At 38.0% G+C, this 18,631-nt stretch overlaps 1 protein-coding gene across 2 annotated transcripts in view; it reads left to right on the plus strand.

The window, feature by feature from the left end:
- The window catches only part of arhgef39 (Rho guanine nucleotide exchange factor (GEF) 39), a 94,138-nt gene extending 76,356 nt beyond the window's left edge, over nt 1-17,782 (plus strand). The window contains exons 9-12 of one of the 2 annotated variants that reach the window (XM_084711151.1): nt 8,562-8,650; nt 13,537-13,666; nt 15,631-15,728; nt 16,029-17,782. In XM_084711151.1, coding sequence (XP_084567277.1) covers nt 8,562-8,650; nt 13,537-13,666; nt 15,631-15,728; nt 16,029-16,068 — 357 coding nt within the window. In that variant the 3' untranslated portion in view covers nt 16,069-17,782. The remainder of the gene's footprint in view (nt 1-8,561; nt 8,651-13,536; nt 13,667-15,630; nt 15,729-16,028) is intronic. The other variant, XM_084711152.1, reaches the window with a different exon arrangement.
- Nucleotides 17,783-18,631: the final 849 nt, after the last annotated feature.

Consider the following 18,631-nt stretch of genomic DNA (forward strand, 5'->3'; position numbering starts at 1 on the left):
AATCTGCCAAACAGAGTTTTCCTGAATGTTTTCCAGTCTCACTGAATGAAAATGTCATTAAGTTGTGCGTGTCAGAGAGGACCTGTGTTCCCTCGCCTCCTGTACTCCCTAATCACTTCAAACCCTGCTTGAAGTAGCCCAAAAGTTGAACTTTTAATGTGCCTCTCCTCTCAGTCTGATCCGTCTCCCAGGTCTCACTACAGCTGCTGGCTGACAAATAGCGTCTAAATGATGTAGTTGCTGTCATGAAACATTCAAAGGAGCGAGTCGCGCGTCATTGAGTGAGTAACCAAAGCATTTATGCAGCGAGTGTTTAGTGCCAGTGCTGCATGGTATCAATATTCATTTCAGCAGATCGGCTCGCAGAGCTCTTTATGTTGTGCTGCTAATGTTTCCTCCCTGTGATGCACAGCAGCTCGGCTCCGCTCACACTGCAGGCTGGACAAAATGTTGGCACCATCTCACGCTCTCTGACACTGAAGCTTGATTCATACATGACTAATGATGTACAGCAGGGCTGAGACAGTTAGTGACATTGTAAAATTAGACAAAAAATTATTCACAAATCATAATTCAGTACGTGATTTTTGATTTATTGAGTCAATTATTAAGTTAAAAACGAATTTTTACTCAATAAAAATGTCTTTTTTACTTTCTAAACTGAGAAATAGGGCTGCAACTACCTTCATTTTATTGTATGATTAATTTCATTCTCGATTATTTTCTCAATTAATCAATTAATAGTTGTTTCTTTAAAAATATCAGAAAACTTTGAAAAATGTATATCAGTGTTTGCCAAAGTCCAAGATTACATCGTCACATGTCCTGTTTCACTCGCAAGTCAAAAGTATTCAGTTTACTGTCAGGAGTAAAGAAACCAGAACATATTCATATTTAAGGAGATGAAATCACAGAATTTTGACTTTTTCCTTTAAAAATGACTTAAGCCCATTATCAAAATACTTGGCTGCAGCTCTACTGAGAAATATAACATGTTTCACAAGCTGTAAACCAGTAAATGTAAGAGTCATTTCAAATAAGGCTGCTCTCTGTGATTATTCTCTTTATCAACTATTCAAAACATTATTAGTCCATCAAAAGTAAAAAAGGAACTGTCCATCTCAAGTTCTAATAGCCTCAGGTATCGTCTTCAAATGTCCTGTTTTGTTTGATCGTCAGTCCAAAAGCTAAAGATAACAGCCACAAAGTGTGTTTAAGAGCTCATCACAGGTCACCTGCTACACTGATATTATCTGAGATCATCTGATATCAGTCTCATATGAATCAACAATCAATACTTTTGTGGTTTAAGAAATTAAAGTATATTTTCCTACAAAACCTTAAGATTCATTTAACAGTTAATTCAATTTGAAATACTGTCCAACCACAAGCAACCATACAAGAGGTTACCTTGAATGAAATTTGGGCTGTAACTAACAGTTATTTCAATTATTGATTTATCTGTCTGTTGTTGCTGTTTTTTAATTAATATTTAATTTTTTTGTTGCCTTACATTTTTCCAGAGCTCCAGGTGACATATTCAGTTTACTATGATATTCATACAATGCATTTTTGACTGATTCATAACTTTTGATTAATTAAGAAAAAAATGTTTGTCAGTACCTTTTCTGATTTATTTTATTTCAGTTGACCAGTCAGTTAATTAACTTATGGTTTAAGCCCTGACTAAATCACAGTTTCTTCTTAACAGGCCAGTTTTTCAGCACTCAGTGCTACACACACATCTAAAGAGCTTTGATAGCTTGTTGGTGCAAATTTAGCCAGTTTTCCTGCAGGGCTGCAACTAACAACTTTATTCATAATCAATTAATCTGGTGATTATTTTCACAATTAATCAGATTGTTTAATCAATCTTTTCTTCAAATGTCTTCTTTTGTCTGACCAACAGTCCAAAACTCAAAGACTCTTCATTTACTGTCATAAATGACAAAGAAAAGCAGTGAATCCTCACATTTAAGACGCTGCAACCAGCAAGGCAATTAATCACTGATCAAAAAATCGTTTTCTTTTGATCAGTTAATTATCTGATTGTTGCAACTCTAATTCAGTTTACTGACTGATATAATAATTAATTCATGAACAATTAATTGATTGCCAATATGATTGATGATTAAATTTGTATTGATTGACTAATTGATTAATTAACTTATCATTTGAGCCCTAAATATAACAGGGTGTAATATCTGAGAAGACATGGACTGTCAGTTTTAATGTTTAACAGTAGTCTTCTCATGATATTGGAATTTGAAAAATACTGATAATCAGAACTATTTCCAATTCCACAAGGAGAAACTGACACAAGATTGAGGGCATAATATTTAGATTTTTATTAAAAGATAAATGTAATAAAAGGTCCAACATGATGATGAGAAACTTAATTCATTAAAGTTAATAGCACTGTGTGTTAAGCACAACTGACCATAGTCACAGTACTGTCCATTCAGCTGCAGCTCTGATGCAGCTGGCACAGCACTGTGGAAAAGAAGAACTGAAATCAAATAATCACAATCGATATTTATCAATAAATTGATTTCTCTGACAACACTTCCTGACAGCTCTCATTGCTACACACACATTTTGGTGTGTTAACCCTAAAATTATGAGTCAGAGCTTTGACAGCTTGTTGTCTCTCTGCCTGATCAATTGTTATCATTCACCACTATTCTGTAGTGTCGAAAAAAAGAAAAGGATTTTCATCAGTAGCATGTGGGTGAAATTGATATAGTTTGTAATTTTGTGCAGCACAAAACACACATAAGAGGGTGAATTTTGGGAAATCCTAGTTATACACAGGCTGAACTATATAATATTGATTTTGTCAGGGAAGGTAGTTATATTGCGATGTGTCATCAGTATTGTGGTTTCAAAGGCATTACGGTAAAGTGATGCCATTTTCTCATCAGACTGTTCCAGCTGTTTTATTTGTCTTTGACCACGTAGTCATCATGTCAGAAATCTCTTGTGTTCATATTTTGTGAAAGTTCCAACATCCATATCGCCCATGTATGTATATACGTAAGATATATATTTCAAGTCAGGCTGGAGTTTCTAGAAGTAATGGAGGAGCCAAGAGGAAGAGGAAAATAAAAAATAATTAAAGGAAATATGGACTGAGTGAATATGGTGAAAAACGAAGTGTATATTAAAGCTGCAAGGATTAATCAATTAATCAATTACTACATTACTCAGCAACCATTTTAATAAAGGACTAATCGGTTACAGTAATTTTTTTTAGAATTTCTTTTTTCCTTAGCAACAGAAAACTGAATATTTTTGGGTTGTGGCCAAAACAAGATATTTGAGGACGTCATCTTGGACTTTAGGAAACACTGTTTTTCATATTTTGCACCATTTTCTGACATTGCATAGACCAAACAAGCAAGTGATTAATCTAGAAGATAATCAACAAATTAATAGACAATGAAAGTAATCGTTAGTTGCAGCCTGAGTGGATATAAATAAGAATACAGCGGGGCTGTGGCTAACAATTATTTTCATTGTCCATTAATCTATTGATTATTTTCTTGATTAATTACTTAGTTGTGTGGTCAGAAAATCAGTGTTTCACAAGGTCCAAGATGATGTCCTCAAACGTTTTGTTTTGTCTGCAACTCAGAGATATTCAGCTTCCTGTCAGAGAGGAGTAAAGAAACCAGAAAATATTCAATATTTAAGAAATAGAAAAATGACTCAAACAGATTAATTGATTATGAATACTGTTACAGATTAATTTAATAGTTGACAACAAAGCGAATAATCAATTAATCATTGCAGCTCTAGACTCCAGAGTGTCCATCACGCTGCAGTATGATGGTCTTTGTGTGTTCAGGGACGTACTGTCAGGCCTGTGTGACTTCATTTGTTGAAAGCAGTGTGAATTAAAAGCATCCTTCAAGGGACTAATGAAAAGGCTGCTGATGGGGAGATTAGTCAGAGCGGTATTATTTGGAGTGTGTGTGTGTGTGTGTGTGTGTGTGTGTGTGTGTGTGTGTGTGTGTGTGTGTGTGTGTGTGTGTGTGTGTGTGTGTGAGGATTCGGGCAGTGTAGTGATGGCTGCCTGCTGTAACAGAATCTCTCAGTTGCTGGATCAGATTAGGCTGCAGATCCATCTCTTCCGGCCCTCCAGTAAATACATCTTCCTCAAGCCTGTCGCCGCTCGCCGCCAGCCCGCTCCACGTTATCTAATGGCAGAAATGGCATTTCATTAGCCTCTTATCCCACCGAGGCCCAAATGCATACTCAATAGCATTACACGTAATTTCTCATAAGGACACATTATTGATCCCGGGCCCCTACCTGAGCTGGAGGAAAAGGGCTGTCAGCACTCCGGGGCCCTCCTCATCCAGGCCAATGAAGAATTAAAGCCAAATTAAATTTGACAGCTGTAAATGCCATGGCAATCTATATGCAAAGTTTTAAAAAAAGGCTTTTATTAAAATTTCCGCTGTTTTTCTTTTTTTTTTTTCCTGGTCACACATGTTGGCTTTTATTTGTGGCTTGTCCCACGTTTTCCTCTTCATCTCCTCCTCTTCCTCCATCTTTCCTCCTTCTTCTCTCCTCTCTCTGTGTCTGCAGTCTTCCTCCTGCTAATATCCCCTCGCTACTTGAATATTTTCCCACATCCCTGACAGATTCTCTTTGATGTATAAATAATCAAGCTAAATTATGTGCGGCGATGAGGCTCCGTGCTCTGCCGTTCTTATTATACAAAGTAATTTCTACCTAAGAGGGTCAGATTTCCTGACAAATCCCTAATTACCGCATTGCAATAGAAGTGGAATCTATTTGTGCATAAATCAACCGCCGTCCCCCAAGTGGCGAGTGCCTAATATCATGCGGCACTCGATTCGGCCCCACTCCCTGAACTCTGTAATGAGATAATACTTTTGATGATGGTACATTTGAAATCTTAATCTATTTAATGTATAATGAGAGACACTCCCCGTCCCCTGTGTAAAAACATCATTATGTTTGATGAGCTATATGCTGCTCTGTACTGCCGTAAAGTTCTGTCCAAATACACACGGACATGATCGATATGTCACTTCTCAACACGCTAGCTGGCTGCACAGAGTGTGCAGCCGCAGGTAAATGTGAAAGGTCATTTAATATGGTGAAGGCCTCATTTTGATCCTCTGTAATAGCTTCCCAGTGTAATTATGCTGCTCTAAAAGCCCCTTTTGTTTGGGCTCGGACATCTCCCTTTGCTTTGTTTGACAAGTCCAATCGGAGGCTGCTTTTAGCAATGTGACTGAGAGAGTTGATAATTACTGTTGACTCAGAGGAGACCTGAGAGGAGTCCACAAGAGATCAGAGGACAGGCTTCTGTCCAGCTGCCTGCAGATCACAGTATAGTTAGCGGCACATTCAGTGACTTTACTCGGTTGTTTTGTTTTCTTTACCGTCAGATTCTAGTCCGAGTGTTCAGCCTGATGAAGCGGCAGCAGGTTTTGTTGTATGACGAGCTGACAGACTTGAGGTTTTTGCTTGTTTTGGCCTGCCCTCTACTGTTTTTATAATGTTACTGCAGCTTCAGGCCTGCTGTGGAGAGGTGTCGATCACTAACAGATGGTGAGGCCACTAAAATACAGCCAAACCTGATAAATCTACAGATTTTATAGTTCCGGTGTCTCCTGGAAAACCTGCAAGGCTTTAACTGATCTTTTCAAATCAGGGTGCTGTCATGGAGATTTCTACAAGCACTATAAAAAAAAGTTTGTGAAATTAGATGTTTCTTTATTTTCTCCGCCCATATTTAAATATGCATCACATCCTCTTTGTTAACTGTATATTTCTAAATGAGAAAGTGCTGAATAGTTTAAAAATCCTCCAGAATGGAAAATCCACCACACAACTAAGTATGTGTGGTAGATAAAACAAGACATGTGAGGACGTCATCTTGGGTTTTGGGAAACACCAATAAACATTTTTCACCATTTTCTGATATTTATTGGACCAAACAACTAATCAATTAATTGAGAAAATAACAGACAGTTGAATCAACAGTGAAAATAACTGTTAGTTGCAGGCCTGAGGGACTGAGGTGCTGTTTAGGAGCCGGTTCTTCTTGGATGTCAGTTTTCCACCACAGAAACAGACCACCAGTGTTAATTTAGAAAGAAGTTACATTTGTCATTTCTTTTGATTTAGCTTTAGTCAAAGTCTTTTGACAAAAAAAATGATTTCAGCTTCTTAAATGTGAACATTTTCTGGTTTCTTTATTAAACTGAATATTTTTGTGTTTTGGGCAAAACAAGACATTTGACGATGTCATCTTGGACTTTTGGATCAGTGGTCAACATTTTCTGCCATTTTCTGGCATTTTACAGACCAAACCACCAATCAATTAGTCAAGAAAATAATCGACAGATTGATCGATGATGAAAATAAGCGTTAGTTGCAACCCTAATGCGAGTGTGTTTACCGCACATCTGCAAATGTCACTGCAAGTTCATTGACGACATTGACAAAAGATAGATTTCATCATAGTTTTTGTCATCATAAATTATTTTTTATTTAGCTGTTGTGTCATTTTGGTCAGTGAAAAAATGTTGGCAAATACTATGACAGAGATCATTTGTCAACAAAATGAAGACAGGTTTGTACAGCTGTTAAAAGGAACACAAGCACACAGATGTCTTATTTCTCCAGTCATCCAACTGCAGTTGATAAGACGACTAAATGTTTCAGAAGAACAGGCTCTACCTTCTTCACACATCTCTAAATTCTTCATTGTTTTTTTTTTTATTTATTTATTCTTAACTGTATATTTCTAAATAAAGTTTAAAGTGCTGAATAATTCAAAAGTCTGTCAGAATGGGAAATCCATGTGCAGATCTGGAAAATTGTCTGAAGTCAGCTTGTGAATGTCCAACTGATAACAGGTCCACGTGATAAGAAGACAGCAACATGTATCAGCAATAGACACGTCATCACTAACAATAAGAAAAATGCTCAAGAAAATATCCAATATTAAATGCATTAAATGCAATGCTCATAAACAGCTTGTCGTATCTCTGATAGTGGAGCACTCTGCAAGTGACACAAACAGATAATCTGTGTTGATTTGCACCATCGACATGTGACACAACAACACAAACAGCTTGAAGTGAGAAAAGGAGTGCAAATGATGAGGCAATTGATATAAAAAAAAATGACAGGTCAGCTCACCAATAAGGCAGCGTTTTTATTGTTTGTTTATTAAATCTAGTTTTTAGTCTAAGACTAAGTCTAATTTTTAAAAGTTTATTTCCTGTGTGCCTCAATAAATAAATTGGTTAAATTCAACCTTAAAGAAAAAGTTCATTTAATTAAAAAATTATCAATAATTATCAATGTCGACTGAAATGAAAGGTTTATGCATGATGAATTTTTCAGCTATATCTCCCAACCTGATAAATACTGTTAAATACTGTTGCTGTGCAAAGCTCAGATACAAACTATCAAAGATAGAAACTGAGGTGTTCTTTTATTATTAGTGATATTCTGTAGTCTTGTAGAACTGTTATTGTTTTGAGGGGTGAGCTCTGGTGTTAAAGTAATAAATGGTGCATGTTGCCTGGACAAACATTATAGATTTTAGCCTGCATAGAATACAAAGCCTGTGTCAAACAACATGTTACTACAATGATACAGGTGGAAATCTGAACCAGCAAGTCTAGTCAGAAGAGCTTTAGGCCAAGGTGTTCATTTTCTCTAAATAGGTTGAATTAGCTACTACTGAGCACAGTACTAAAAAGCACAGGCTACACATAGTGCTGACAAAACTACTGATTTATCTGTGAGTATTGATTCTGAGTATTTGAAATGCTTTTAATACTCATTTTTCTGCAGTATTGATACATCTGTACCAGCGAGCTGACACACGCTGCTGCAGCGCCTTCATAGCCTACATGCTGTGCTTAACACACAGTACTATTATCTTAACTTAAGATTAGATGGTTTAGGTATTTAGGTATTTTTGAAGGCCTTGATTAAAAAAAACTTCTAAAATGGTTTGTTTTTTTTCAGTCATCTCACAGCTCGTTATATTTTAATAAAAATCAAAAAAATTAAGCCTACAATCTTAGTATAAATTGTATTGAATGTAGATATATCAAATGAAAGTGATGTGTTGAAGTTAGAGCCTCCAGTATTATGACAGCACTAGCTACCAGGTATTCTACAATTAAGTGTGCATTTGTTTGTGTATTTGTGACAAACAGTGTGTGTACATGGATGGAGCTGCAGCTGATAAACTAGAAAAGTCTCCTGAGAACACCTCCCTGAATCTACAGTATTTGTTTGAGCTACAGCACTACTTGTTACACCAATACATCAGTCTCACTGAAGTGAATGAGAAAGTCTGACTTTCAGCTGTTGTCAATATGACAGGACTGTAACAGTCTTCCAAACACCCATCAACATACAGCACCAGCACTCAAATAGCACAATACTGTAGTTCAGGAAATGTTATCACTTTACTGTAATACAGCCTTTAAAAGAAGGAAAAGATGAACACACATCCTAACTGCTCTCCTCCTCTTCCTCCTCTTCCTCAGTTAACCTTCCCCAAAGCCAAACTGCTGCTGATGTCCAGCAACCAGGAGGATCTCAACGACTGGTACCAGAGCCTGAGCTCAGCTGTCAGGTGTGTACCAGCTGCACACACACACTCACACACGCACACATGCATATGCATATGCGCGTGCACACACACACACACACACACTGGGTGCCTAAAGTCATAAAAATAAATATGTGGTATGTAAGTTTAAAACCTTAATAAACACACTGTGATGGACAGTTTCTATAGACAGGTAGCAGGTAGATGACAGGACCTGAGAACAGCTGCAACAATTAGTCAATTAATTGATAAGTTGATCAAAAGAAAATTGGTTGCCAACTATTTTAATAATCAATTAATTGTCTCAGTCATTTTTCAAGCAAAAATGTGAAATATTTGTTGGTCGTAGCCTCTTAAATGTGAGAATTTGCTGCTTCTCTTTGTCATTCATGTCAGTAAATGAAGAGTTTTTGGGTTTTGAATGTGTGGTGGGACAAAAGAAGACATCTGATATCACTGTGGACTCTGGAGAATTTTTCACAAATGTCATTTTACGGTATGGCTGCACAATTAATTGAAATATTACTGAATCACAGTATGGCTGAGGGCAATATCTAAATCACAGAAGTTACAGTTTTTGGATAAAGGTCAAATGTGAGTGAAACAGCATAATAATATAATGAAGTGCTGTAATGTTGTAGAGACGTCCTGACCTACAGATCTCCTCCAGATGAAAGACGACATGTTTGTTTGGTACAGACCCCAACAAATGTCACATCATTATGATTTAGTAGTATAATGTGTATTATAATTTTTCAGTGAATATGAAAATTAATTATGAGTCATCAATATCTATCAAAATAACCACATTTTTGTAATGATTATCTTTCTGGTTTTTTTTAGATATTGTACAGCCCTATATAAACTATACCAGGGGTCTCTTCGCTGTTAGTCCCGCTCCATTAGCTTCCTGTGGCTTTAACAAAAACTTATATGGAAATGAATAATGGTCATTTTAATTTATTTCAAAATAATTTTTTAAGCCCTGAAGTGATTCTTACAGTCTGCCGTTGTTAAAATGTGTAGTACATACACCAAATGTAAAAAGGAAGTTTTAATATTTTGTCAACTCAAATGTCTCTGGGAGTCTTGTCCTCTAAATGTTGTCGGAGGCTCGTCTTAAGTCTCTCTGGACCAGCTCTGGATGTCCAAAGAAAGAAGTCTTAGTTTTATTTTAGTTTTTTTAAGAAGTTTTATTTTTTTCTTTTGGCCCAAATTGGCTTTTTTGAGAGTAAAAGTTGCCGACCCCTGAATAAAATCATTAATCAATTAATCTTGAAAATAATCTGCTGGTTAATCAATAATGAAAATAATTGTGAATTACAGCTAGGGGTCTCGCATTATACAATTCTAGATGATAACAGTGATATTTTAATTTCTACATCACATGGTGTTTGTTGTCAAACTTATGAGCCAATCAGAGCCTGTCAGCTCATTGATGAGGTGAGAGCCAGGCACTTACAGTCAGTGGACAGCAACTGTGTGCGTCTGGCTCTAATAACTGCCTTAAACTTCCTTTAACGGATAGCAGGAGTCTGTCCTTTTCTTAAAGAGTTAGTTCACCCAAATATGAAAATTTAGTCACTGAATCCAGATTGAGGGTCAGGTTTATTTTGTTAGTCCACAAAACGCTGCTGGAGTTTCACAGGAAAACAGTGTTGCAGAATCTCCCAAACAATGGAAATGGTGATCAGTTTTCAAACGTAAAAAAACAACCAAACAAAAGAAACATAAAATGACTCCATACTGCTCGTCTTGTGTAATCCAAGTCTCCTACAGCCCCGACACTGCCGTTCACTTCTGCCTACATCATCACACCCTACACACCCAGTTCAGACGGTGTGCATGCATACATGGACGTGGCTCAAGCTTACTATCTACAGTGAAGATTCAGGCTAAAAACATGGTGTAAATGACATCTTTTAAGTCAATTTGGCATGTTGGGACCTTAGGAGACTTGGATTACGCCATGCAAACAGTATGGAGGCATTCTATGCATTTTTTCTTCTGTTGTTGGATTCTGCAACACTGTTTTCCTGTGAACTAAAAAACTAAACCTGACCTTCAATTAGCATGAAGGTGAGTAGATAATGACTGAATTTTCATTTTTGGCTGAACTATCCTTTCAAATCCTGTTTATTTAACATAGCTGACCATTGGTTATTGATCGGTTTATCATGATGCATCAACTGTCAGCTGGTGGTTTTGATAGTGGACTGTTCTGTGAAGTCCCTGTTAAATGTGTCGTCTTCCTGTTTCTGATTGTCTCATGTAGAGTTGTCTCAATGCCAGAATTTTAAACTTTGATACAATAATAGTATAAAGAAATGATATTCAGTACTTCAGTCCTTCAATACTATGAGTAACAGATATTTATCATTTTAAATGTGTTATTTAAAAAAGTATTAATACTTTGACAACATCAATCCAGTGAAAAGTATGTATGTGAGAACTTCACCTGTAATTATTAACATAATTAATATAATAAAAACAGTAAGTGCTGGGCTCAGTGTGCAGTGTGTACTGTGTGGAGTGTGTAGAATGACTGTGAGTGAAACTCAGGCTCATACTGACCTCAGGCCTGTCTGTCTCTCAGACAGCCTCTCAGCATTGATCAGCCAGACCTCAGTAACTCCACTCTCAGACCGCCCGGCCCCAGCTCCCTAGAGAAGGGGCCGGGTCAGCCCCGCTATGTGGAGGGGCCAGCTATGCTGAGGGCCCCAACCCTGGTGTGCCCAGCCAGGCTAATTAGTTTATCACTTTGTCAGAGAGCAGGGAGAGGAGGCTGTCAAAGAGCTCCGACCACCCAGCAGAGCAGATGGGGGCCGCGGCTGCAGGCTGACGCCTCCAAACTCCAGGGAGTGTAATTAGCTGTGGTGGAGGACCGACGAGAGGACAGGCTGAGAGGACCAAGGGTCAGAGCGCTCACACCACCGGGGACGAGAGCAGGGCTGAGGGCTGTGTGTGTGTCTCTCTACACACAGCTGAATTATTGATTTAACAAAGACTACACACTGCCTGGACTGACATGTGTGAATCTATCAGATGTTGCTCTCAGTGATTATCAAAAATGTATTGGTCTCTCTGCTGAAGTCACATATGATTGGTAGCCATTGTTTCAATGCTTTACACACACACACACACACACACACACACACACACACACACACACACACACACACACACACACACACACACTCTCTCTCTCATCTCAGCTTCACATTACTGCCATCTTTTGTCTCTGACTGCAGAGCAAAGTTTTTACTCTTTAACTCTTGATTGTGGCTTTTTTGTAGAGTATTTCCCTTCTGTTAATACACACACACACACACACACACACACACACACACACACACACACACACACACAACTCCTAGCCAAGGGACTTAATTAGTGTGTAGATCAATGCTTGGTGACAGTAAGTGAACGGTGAGGTAGCTGAGGCCTGACCACCAGGGACGGAGTGAAGGCTAAAGACAGTTTAACTCTTCGTTACCTTTTCATCTGCACATCTCTGACCAGCTTCACCTCCTCACACTGACCCCATCAGACACATGGATCATTTTTCTGCAGTGTGTAGGGCTGGTCATTATTTCAGTAGTAAAACTATGTGCTCCATATTAATGCCAGTATAACTGTCTCTGCAAGGTGGTTGTGTGTGTGAGCTACTTAGTTGGTTGTGGTGACACAGTTTTTAAAAAACCTACTTTATTGACTGCTCTTTGTTATAGCAACTGCTGACTCCTCACCCCTCTAAACTGGCTGGCAAGGACTGCAGGTCATCAAGAACTGCTAGGCTAAAAACAAGGCTTACCTAGTCTGTTGCAGGACACAGTTTGTCCTCTGTCATGGCTCAAAAACTGACATCCATGGAAAAGTTTTGTTTCATCTGAAACCACAGCATCTGCGGATTAATTCCATACCTGACCTGGGTTTAGTCAAGGCTTAAGTCAGGGTTGTATTAACCTGGATCTAAAGGCAGTATGAAGAGCACTAAAGGTTTCTATCTTTATTATCCATGTTTTTGCTGTTCTTAGCAGAGGAAAAACACTAAAAATCAAAATAATTGTAAAGAAACTCATTGGTAACTGTTAACAAGTGCATAATAAAGGTTTAATTATTCTTAATAAGCATTATTCATACTGTAGTACCCCCCAAATGTGTGCACCTCTTAACCGTTAATAAGTACATTGTTAACTGCCCATTGATGCATAATGAAGTATGTAGAAATTTTAATAAAGTAACAATGAGACCTTAGTAAAGTTTAACATAATAGGTAAGTTAGTTGTAGTTAAATAAATATGTTTATAATGCTATTTTAAACAATTTTAAGAAACTCATAATGCTTTTATTATTTTCAGTCTATAAAGTATTAACAAGTTCCTTATAAGACTACTTATAAATGTCATTTAGTCTAATAATAAACATATTTATTATGCTATTATTAACACTTATATAATACTTGTTAATGTTAATAAGCATCTTTAAAATGGCCTTATTACCTATTAACTAACGCTCATTACAAGCACCTTAATATAAAGTGTTACTGTAAGGTTGTCTTTATTTTGACGTGTCTGTCTTTTACATAACAATTCCTTTAATCAAGACAATTTTCTGTGAACCTTTATATGTAAATATTCTACATTTAGTTCAGTATGTGGAGGTGTGCCCCTTTTTATTTTAACCTTGTTGAGGTTTGTTTTTGACTTGAGGCTGAAGACCTGCTCACCTCTCACCTGTAAATAAGGGTGGACAAAACTGAGGCATTAAAAAAATGTCCACAGGGTCTCAAAAGAAACATTGTAAGCTTCATGAGGTGGTGATATGTCACAGGACTGTTGTATAGGATGTCATTAAATCGTAAAGATGAAGCTGATTAATTGCTAACACAGCATGTGTTGTCTTTGCAGGAAGCTGCAGTCGAAGACAGTCGTCCATCAAAGAGACGAGTTATGCCGGAGACCCCTCCGCTCAGCCGCCGACAGCCACAACACAGCGAGCAGCAGCAGCAGCACTGAGCCCAGCAGGAAGAGGAATATGGTGAGAGAGAGAGAGACACACACACACACACACACACACACACACACTTTCTGAGTCACCCTCTTCAGGTTCATACAGTGAGAGTTACCCATGAAGTTCCAGGATGTCATATCTCACAAAGTTGAATGTGAGGTGCTGAGTATATTTTAGGGCCCTGTTTTTTTCCTAACAATTCTTCTTTCTTTCTTGTTTTTTGTTACAAAAATGAGGTATTCAGGCTTCTCAAAAAATGCATGAAACTTGGCTCATGCATCACTTGTGATGAAAATTTACGTCTGATATGGGTTTCAAACATGGGTGTGGTAAAATGGCTCAACAGCACCCCCTAAAGTGCAGTCCCTGCATGTTTCACCTACAGGGACCAAAATGGGTCAACAGATGTTTACTGATGTTTTAATTTCGAGACATACAAAAAAGTATGGGGAGCCATAGCCCAAACCCTACAGTAAGTCGTCCATTTTGAATCTAATAACTTTGGGCAATTTTAAAGTGTTACACTTTAACAAACTCCTCCTAGAGAATTAATCAGACCGACTTCAGATTTGGTCAGTGCCATCTAAAGACCTTTGTGATGTTAAATTGTGAAGCTTTTTTTTTTTTTTTTAAGTTTTGTCATGATACAGGAAGATTTTGTGTCATCCTGAACACATCTACATGATAATATTCAGTCATAGTCACAGCACCACCTACTGGCAACAGGAAATGACATGTTTTATTCTTTGATATGGTCCTAGCAGTTTGATCACATCAAATTTGGTCAGAAAATGTTTAAGACCTTGATAATGATAAACTGGGATTTTGCAAGTTTTCATTGAAAGGCGTGTCTGTGGCCTGGCGTCAAATTTCAGTGTTTCACCTTGAAACAAGGAATTGTTGTAAAGTTGTTGAAGTGTACCTGCCCAAATCTGCCCCAGATTTCACATGTTTGATAAGAGTCCTGGTCTGAACACATCTACATGCTGATTAGAAAGTTACACTCATTGCTCCACCTACTGGCAACGGTAAGTAAGCCTTGTGTGACAATCATTTGATTTACATGAAATTTTCATGGTGTCGCCTACGCTCAATTCACTTCACCATAAGGTTTAATTAGTGGGTGTTCTCTAGCACCACCTAGTGGACACAGGAAGTGACATTTAACTCCTTTTTACTGTGGACAAAACACAAAACTCATGTCAAGTCAAGTCAAGTGACCTCTAGCAACAAAACTTCAGCTACCAGATGGGCCAGAGGTAATGCTTGCAACTTAAATTATTTTATATATATTTTTTAAATTCTCTGCCTACTGGCACAAATGTCTGTACTGAACTCAATGGTTGTACCTATAACAGATACTTTTATTTCATTTTATTATTTATTTATTTATTTAATTTTACTTAACCTTCACCTTACCAGGAATATTGCCATTGAGATTCAGAATCTCTTTTTCAAGGGAGTCCTGGCCGAGAACACAACATAAAAAATAAAGTTCTAAAGCTCTACTAATCAATATGTATATTTATCAGAGGATCAAGTGAATGTGTGAAAGGTGTGGTCCGCAGTGATAAATCCACAGAAATTAGCACTAACTAAGCAGTGTTCAGCCTCTTTTAGCTCAATGGTTTGACTGATGTTTTCTCAGGAGAACAAAATGGAGCTAAAAGTAGTGAGACCCTTTAACTTGCTTTCATGAGTTAGACACACACAACTCCAGATGAACAATAATGTTGCAATCAATCTTGTCTTCTTGCTGGTTTGAAGTGGGCAGCACACTGTTGGAAAATCATGTATTTCCAGGCACGTAGTTAATATGTGTGTGTGTGTGTGTGTGTGTGTGTGCGTGCGTGTGTGCGTGCGTGTGTTGCCAGCTAAGTTCTGGATTTTAATTAAGATGGTCGCTTATGTAATCCTAAGTATCTTCTGTTGCAGAGAAATATTTAGATTTGAAACAAATCAGAATGAAAAGTGTCTCTGTGTCTCCTCAGGTGAGCAGTGAGACCAGTGAGCATGTTCAGACACCCTCAGCTGAGTGGGAGGGCAGCGCCCCCAAGAGGATGAAGCAGTGTGATGCGCCCGAGCAGAGGTGGGATCATTTCAGCCGTTTTATTGGTCAATCAATGGGCTTAAACTCTCTTATATTGTCTTGCTTAATGTTCCTTAATTTGATGTTTAAGCTGAATGATTTCACAGTCATTTAAAGAATATTTGACTAACTTTTTACGGGAAAACTATGTCAAACAAATTATTCTCCAAAGAAAAGTATTTTTGAGTCTTCAAACATGTCTGGAGGGATCTTTGAAGGCTTAAATGTGACTTTCTGGAGGCAGGAGATATTCACAGCTGTGCAGTAATATAATGTGAAGTGTTGCATTTGTGTGTCCAGCAGTGCAGAAGCATCCACGTCCAGTTGTGTGATCCTGTGATGGACTCCTCCTTCTCCTTCAGACCACCTGAATGATGGTGGATCCTGCAGGGTCCGTCTGAGAGTTTCACTTCAGACTGACTTTGTGTTCCAGTTTTGCCAAACATTACACACTGTATGTGTAACTTGTGCTTTTTAACTCGTCACCATGAGGTCAGGAGAGGTTTGGGTTCTTACTAACAGCAGCTTCAGCTTCTGCTCATCCTGTGCAATATAAACCATCTCTGCTGCTTTAAACACCAAATATCTATTGGATGTTTAACTATGAGCTGTGTGTTGCTGCTGCTGCTGGTCTCCAGCAAAGATTTATCTACTTCTAATGTTTTAACACCAACTCTTTCCCCAGTCTGTCCCTGAGTGCATCACTCCTCTCTGTCACTCAGCATTTTCAGGTTTCAGCATTAATGTTTTTTTCACTTGCCTGATTGGACAAGTGGGTCAGAAATCTTTCCCTTCTACAAATTGTTTTATTTATGAGCACTTGTCAAATAACTGCAATAACTAAAGTCACTTGTCTTGTTTAATCTAGGGCTGAAAAGAGCATTTTCTATCAGTGTACATGAAAAACTACTGTAACAATTAATCTTTTATCACAAAAGCTTGGTAGTTAAATGCTCAGCAACTCAGGCAAGTGAGTTTCCAGATTTCCTCACCCAACATTGCATTTTACTTGCCCTGGACAAGTGGGCAACCCTTTTTGTTTAGCCCTGAGAAAGGAAGACAGAAGAATAGACAGGTGCTAAAATGAACTGTATTGACATGGTTATAGTGAAAAAGCACAATATTCAGCTTATTACAGGTAGACCGGGCAGGACTTGGAATTGATTCTATCCAGTCAGCTGTTTGAAAAAGGAGTGGTTGTGGTCTTGACCCGACTGAAGCAGGAAACATCTGAGAAGTGTTGTTTCCAACAATTTCTCAACAGGAAGTCAAGATGTCATGTTACATTGGTGTCTTATGGAATGTAGCAGGGCTCCCCCTGCCTAAACACTTTCCTAGTCAGCTAGTATTGATTAGTTCAGGCCATTAGTCAACTAGCTGGTGGCCACTTATGACATTAAAGGAGCAATATGTAGCCATTGCAAATGCAAAATTGAATATAGCAGTCCAAATAGCAAGTTGGAGCCATAGACTGTGTATTAAACAGGTTGAAGTCCTGTTTAATATATGCTCTGTGGTTGAAGTGAGTTGCTTCCCTCTGCCCCCTCCTCCCCAGACACGGCAGAGACATACAGGCTGCAGGAGCTCTGCATGAGTGCAAGATGAGCACAACATTATAATTTGACAATAACAAGCAGCAAGAAGTCCTCCACTGTAAGATGATCAGCTGTTTATTACTCAATTCTCTCTCAATGTTTAGTTAAGCCTGTTATCCTGAAGAACAAAAGTCACTGCTCTGAAAATACACTCTGGATTATGAGTTAAGTGGCTGCCTGTCTCACTGCTGCCAAACTCCATGAAAACTTTACTCACTTTATCAGTTAGAAACTTTTTACAGCATCAGAAAATAGTTTGAGTTCCAGGGCTGTGAGAGAATGTTTGAAGTAGCATTGTTAGCACTGTGCTACATTACACAGAAATACAAAATTGTAATAATGAGCCTTTAAAAATCACACAAAGTGACATGAAGTGCACCGTTAATGACAGTGTAACAGTATGTCATCACACAAGTCTCATTCAAAACTTGAGAATAAACCAAATACTGGCAAATTTAGTGACACAAAGGATGATGTATAATTTAACTCACTACAAAGTCACTCCTCTTCCTCTGCACGCCTCTCCAGTCTGTGAACCAGCCGTGTCTTCATCGTCCACAGAGTCAGAGTCTCTTTGAGTCGCCTCAGTTACTCAACTTGCTTCGTTCAAGCAAAACTTTTGGCTCATTAACTTAACTAAATTAGCTTGATTCACAGATAAAGCAGATATTTTACTGCTGGATAGCTGCAACCTATATTTTAGTAGTAAATGCTTCAGTAACATTTGAAAAAGTTTATACAGTAATAATAAGTAATAAGTTGCATGTTTGAGCTCTTTTAGTATGAAATACACATTTACAGTATCAAATATTCTTATTTTTGTGTAACTTTTGCTTTTTTAGCAAATAGTCATGTTTGTTTGTTTGTTAGTTTGTTTGTTTGGGCAACTAACTGGTAAATGAAACCTGGTCAGCTGAGACTCTTCTCACTGACAATTTAGAGAGCAGCCATGGTTGACTCCTTACTGATCACCATCTGGGGTTATAGAATACTTTCTCTGTCTGTCCCACCTGCCCTGAAGGCATCAGTGCTGCTCAGCAGGTCATATGACTGTCTGCTCCTCTCTACACTCCTTCACACAGCTTTATTGCCTCACACTAACTTCACAGTTCCATTTTTGAATGTCGGATTTGATTTATTGACTGATTGATGGCCAGATTTAGTTACTCATAGCTTTTAAATGGGAGACACTGTGATGACTAATTATTATTATTATGAATGAAATACATGCATTTAATCAGCTGCTCTGTATTCTGTGAATGACAGTCTGTGTTTCTGCAGATTTCTGTTTCTGCATCCAGGCGAGAG

The sequence above is a fragment of the Lutjanus erythropterus genome, chromosome 22 (assembly GCF_056507025.1).
Source record: "Lutjanus erythropterus isolate fLutEry1 chromosome 22, fLutEry1.hap2, whole genome shotgun sequence".
Classification (NCBI taxonomy): Eukaryota; Metazoa; Chordata; class Actinopteri; order Lutjaniformes; family Lutjanidae; genus Lutjanus; species Lutjanus erythropterus.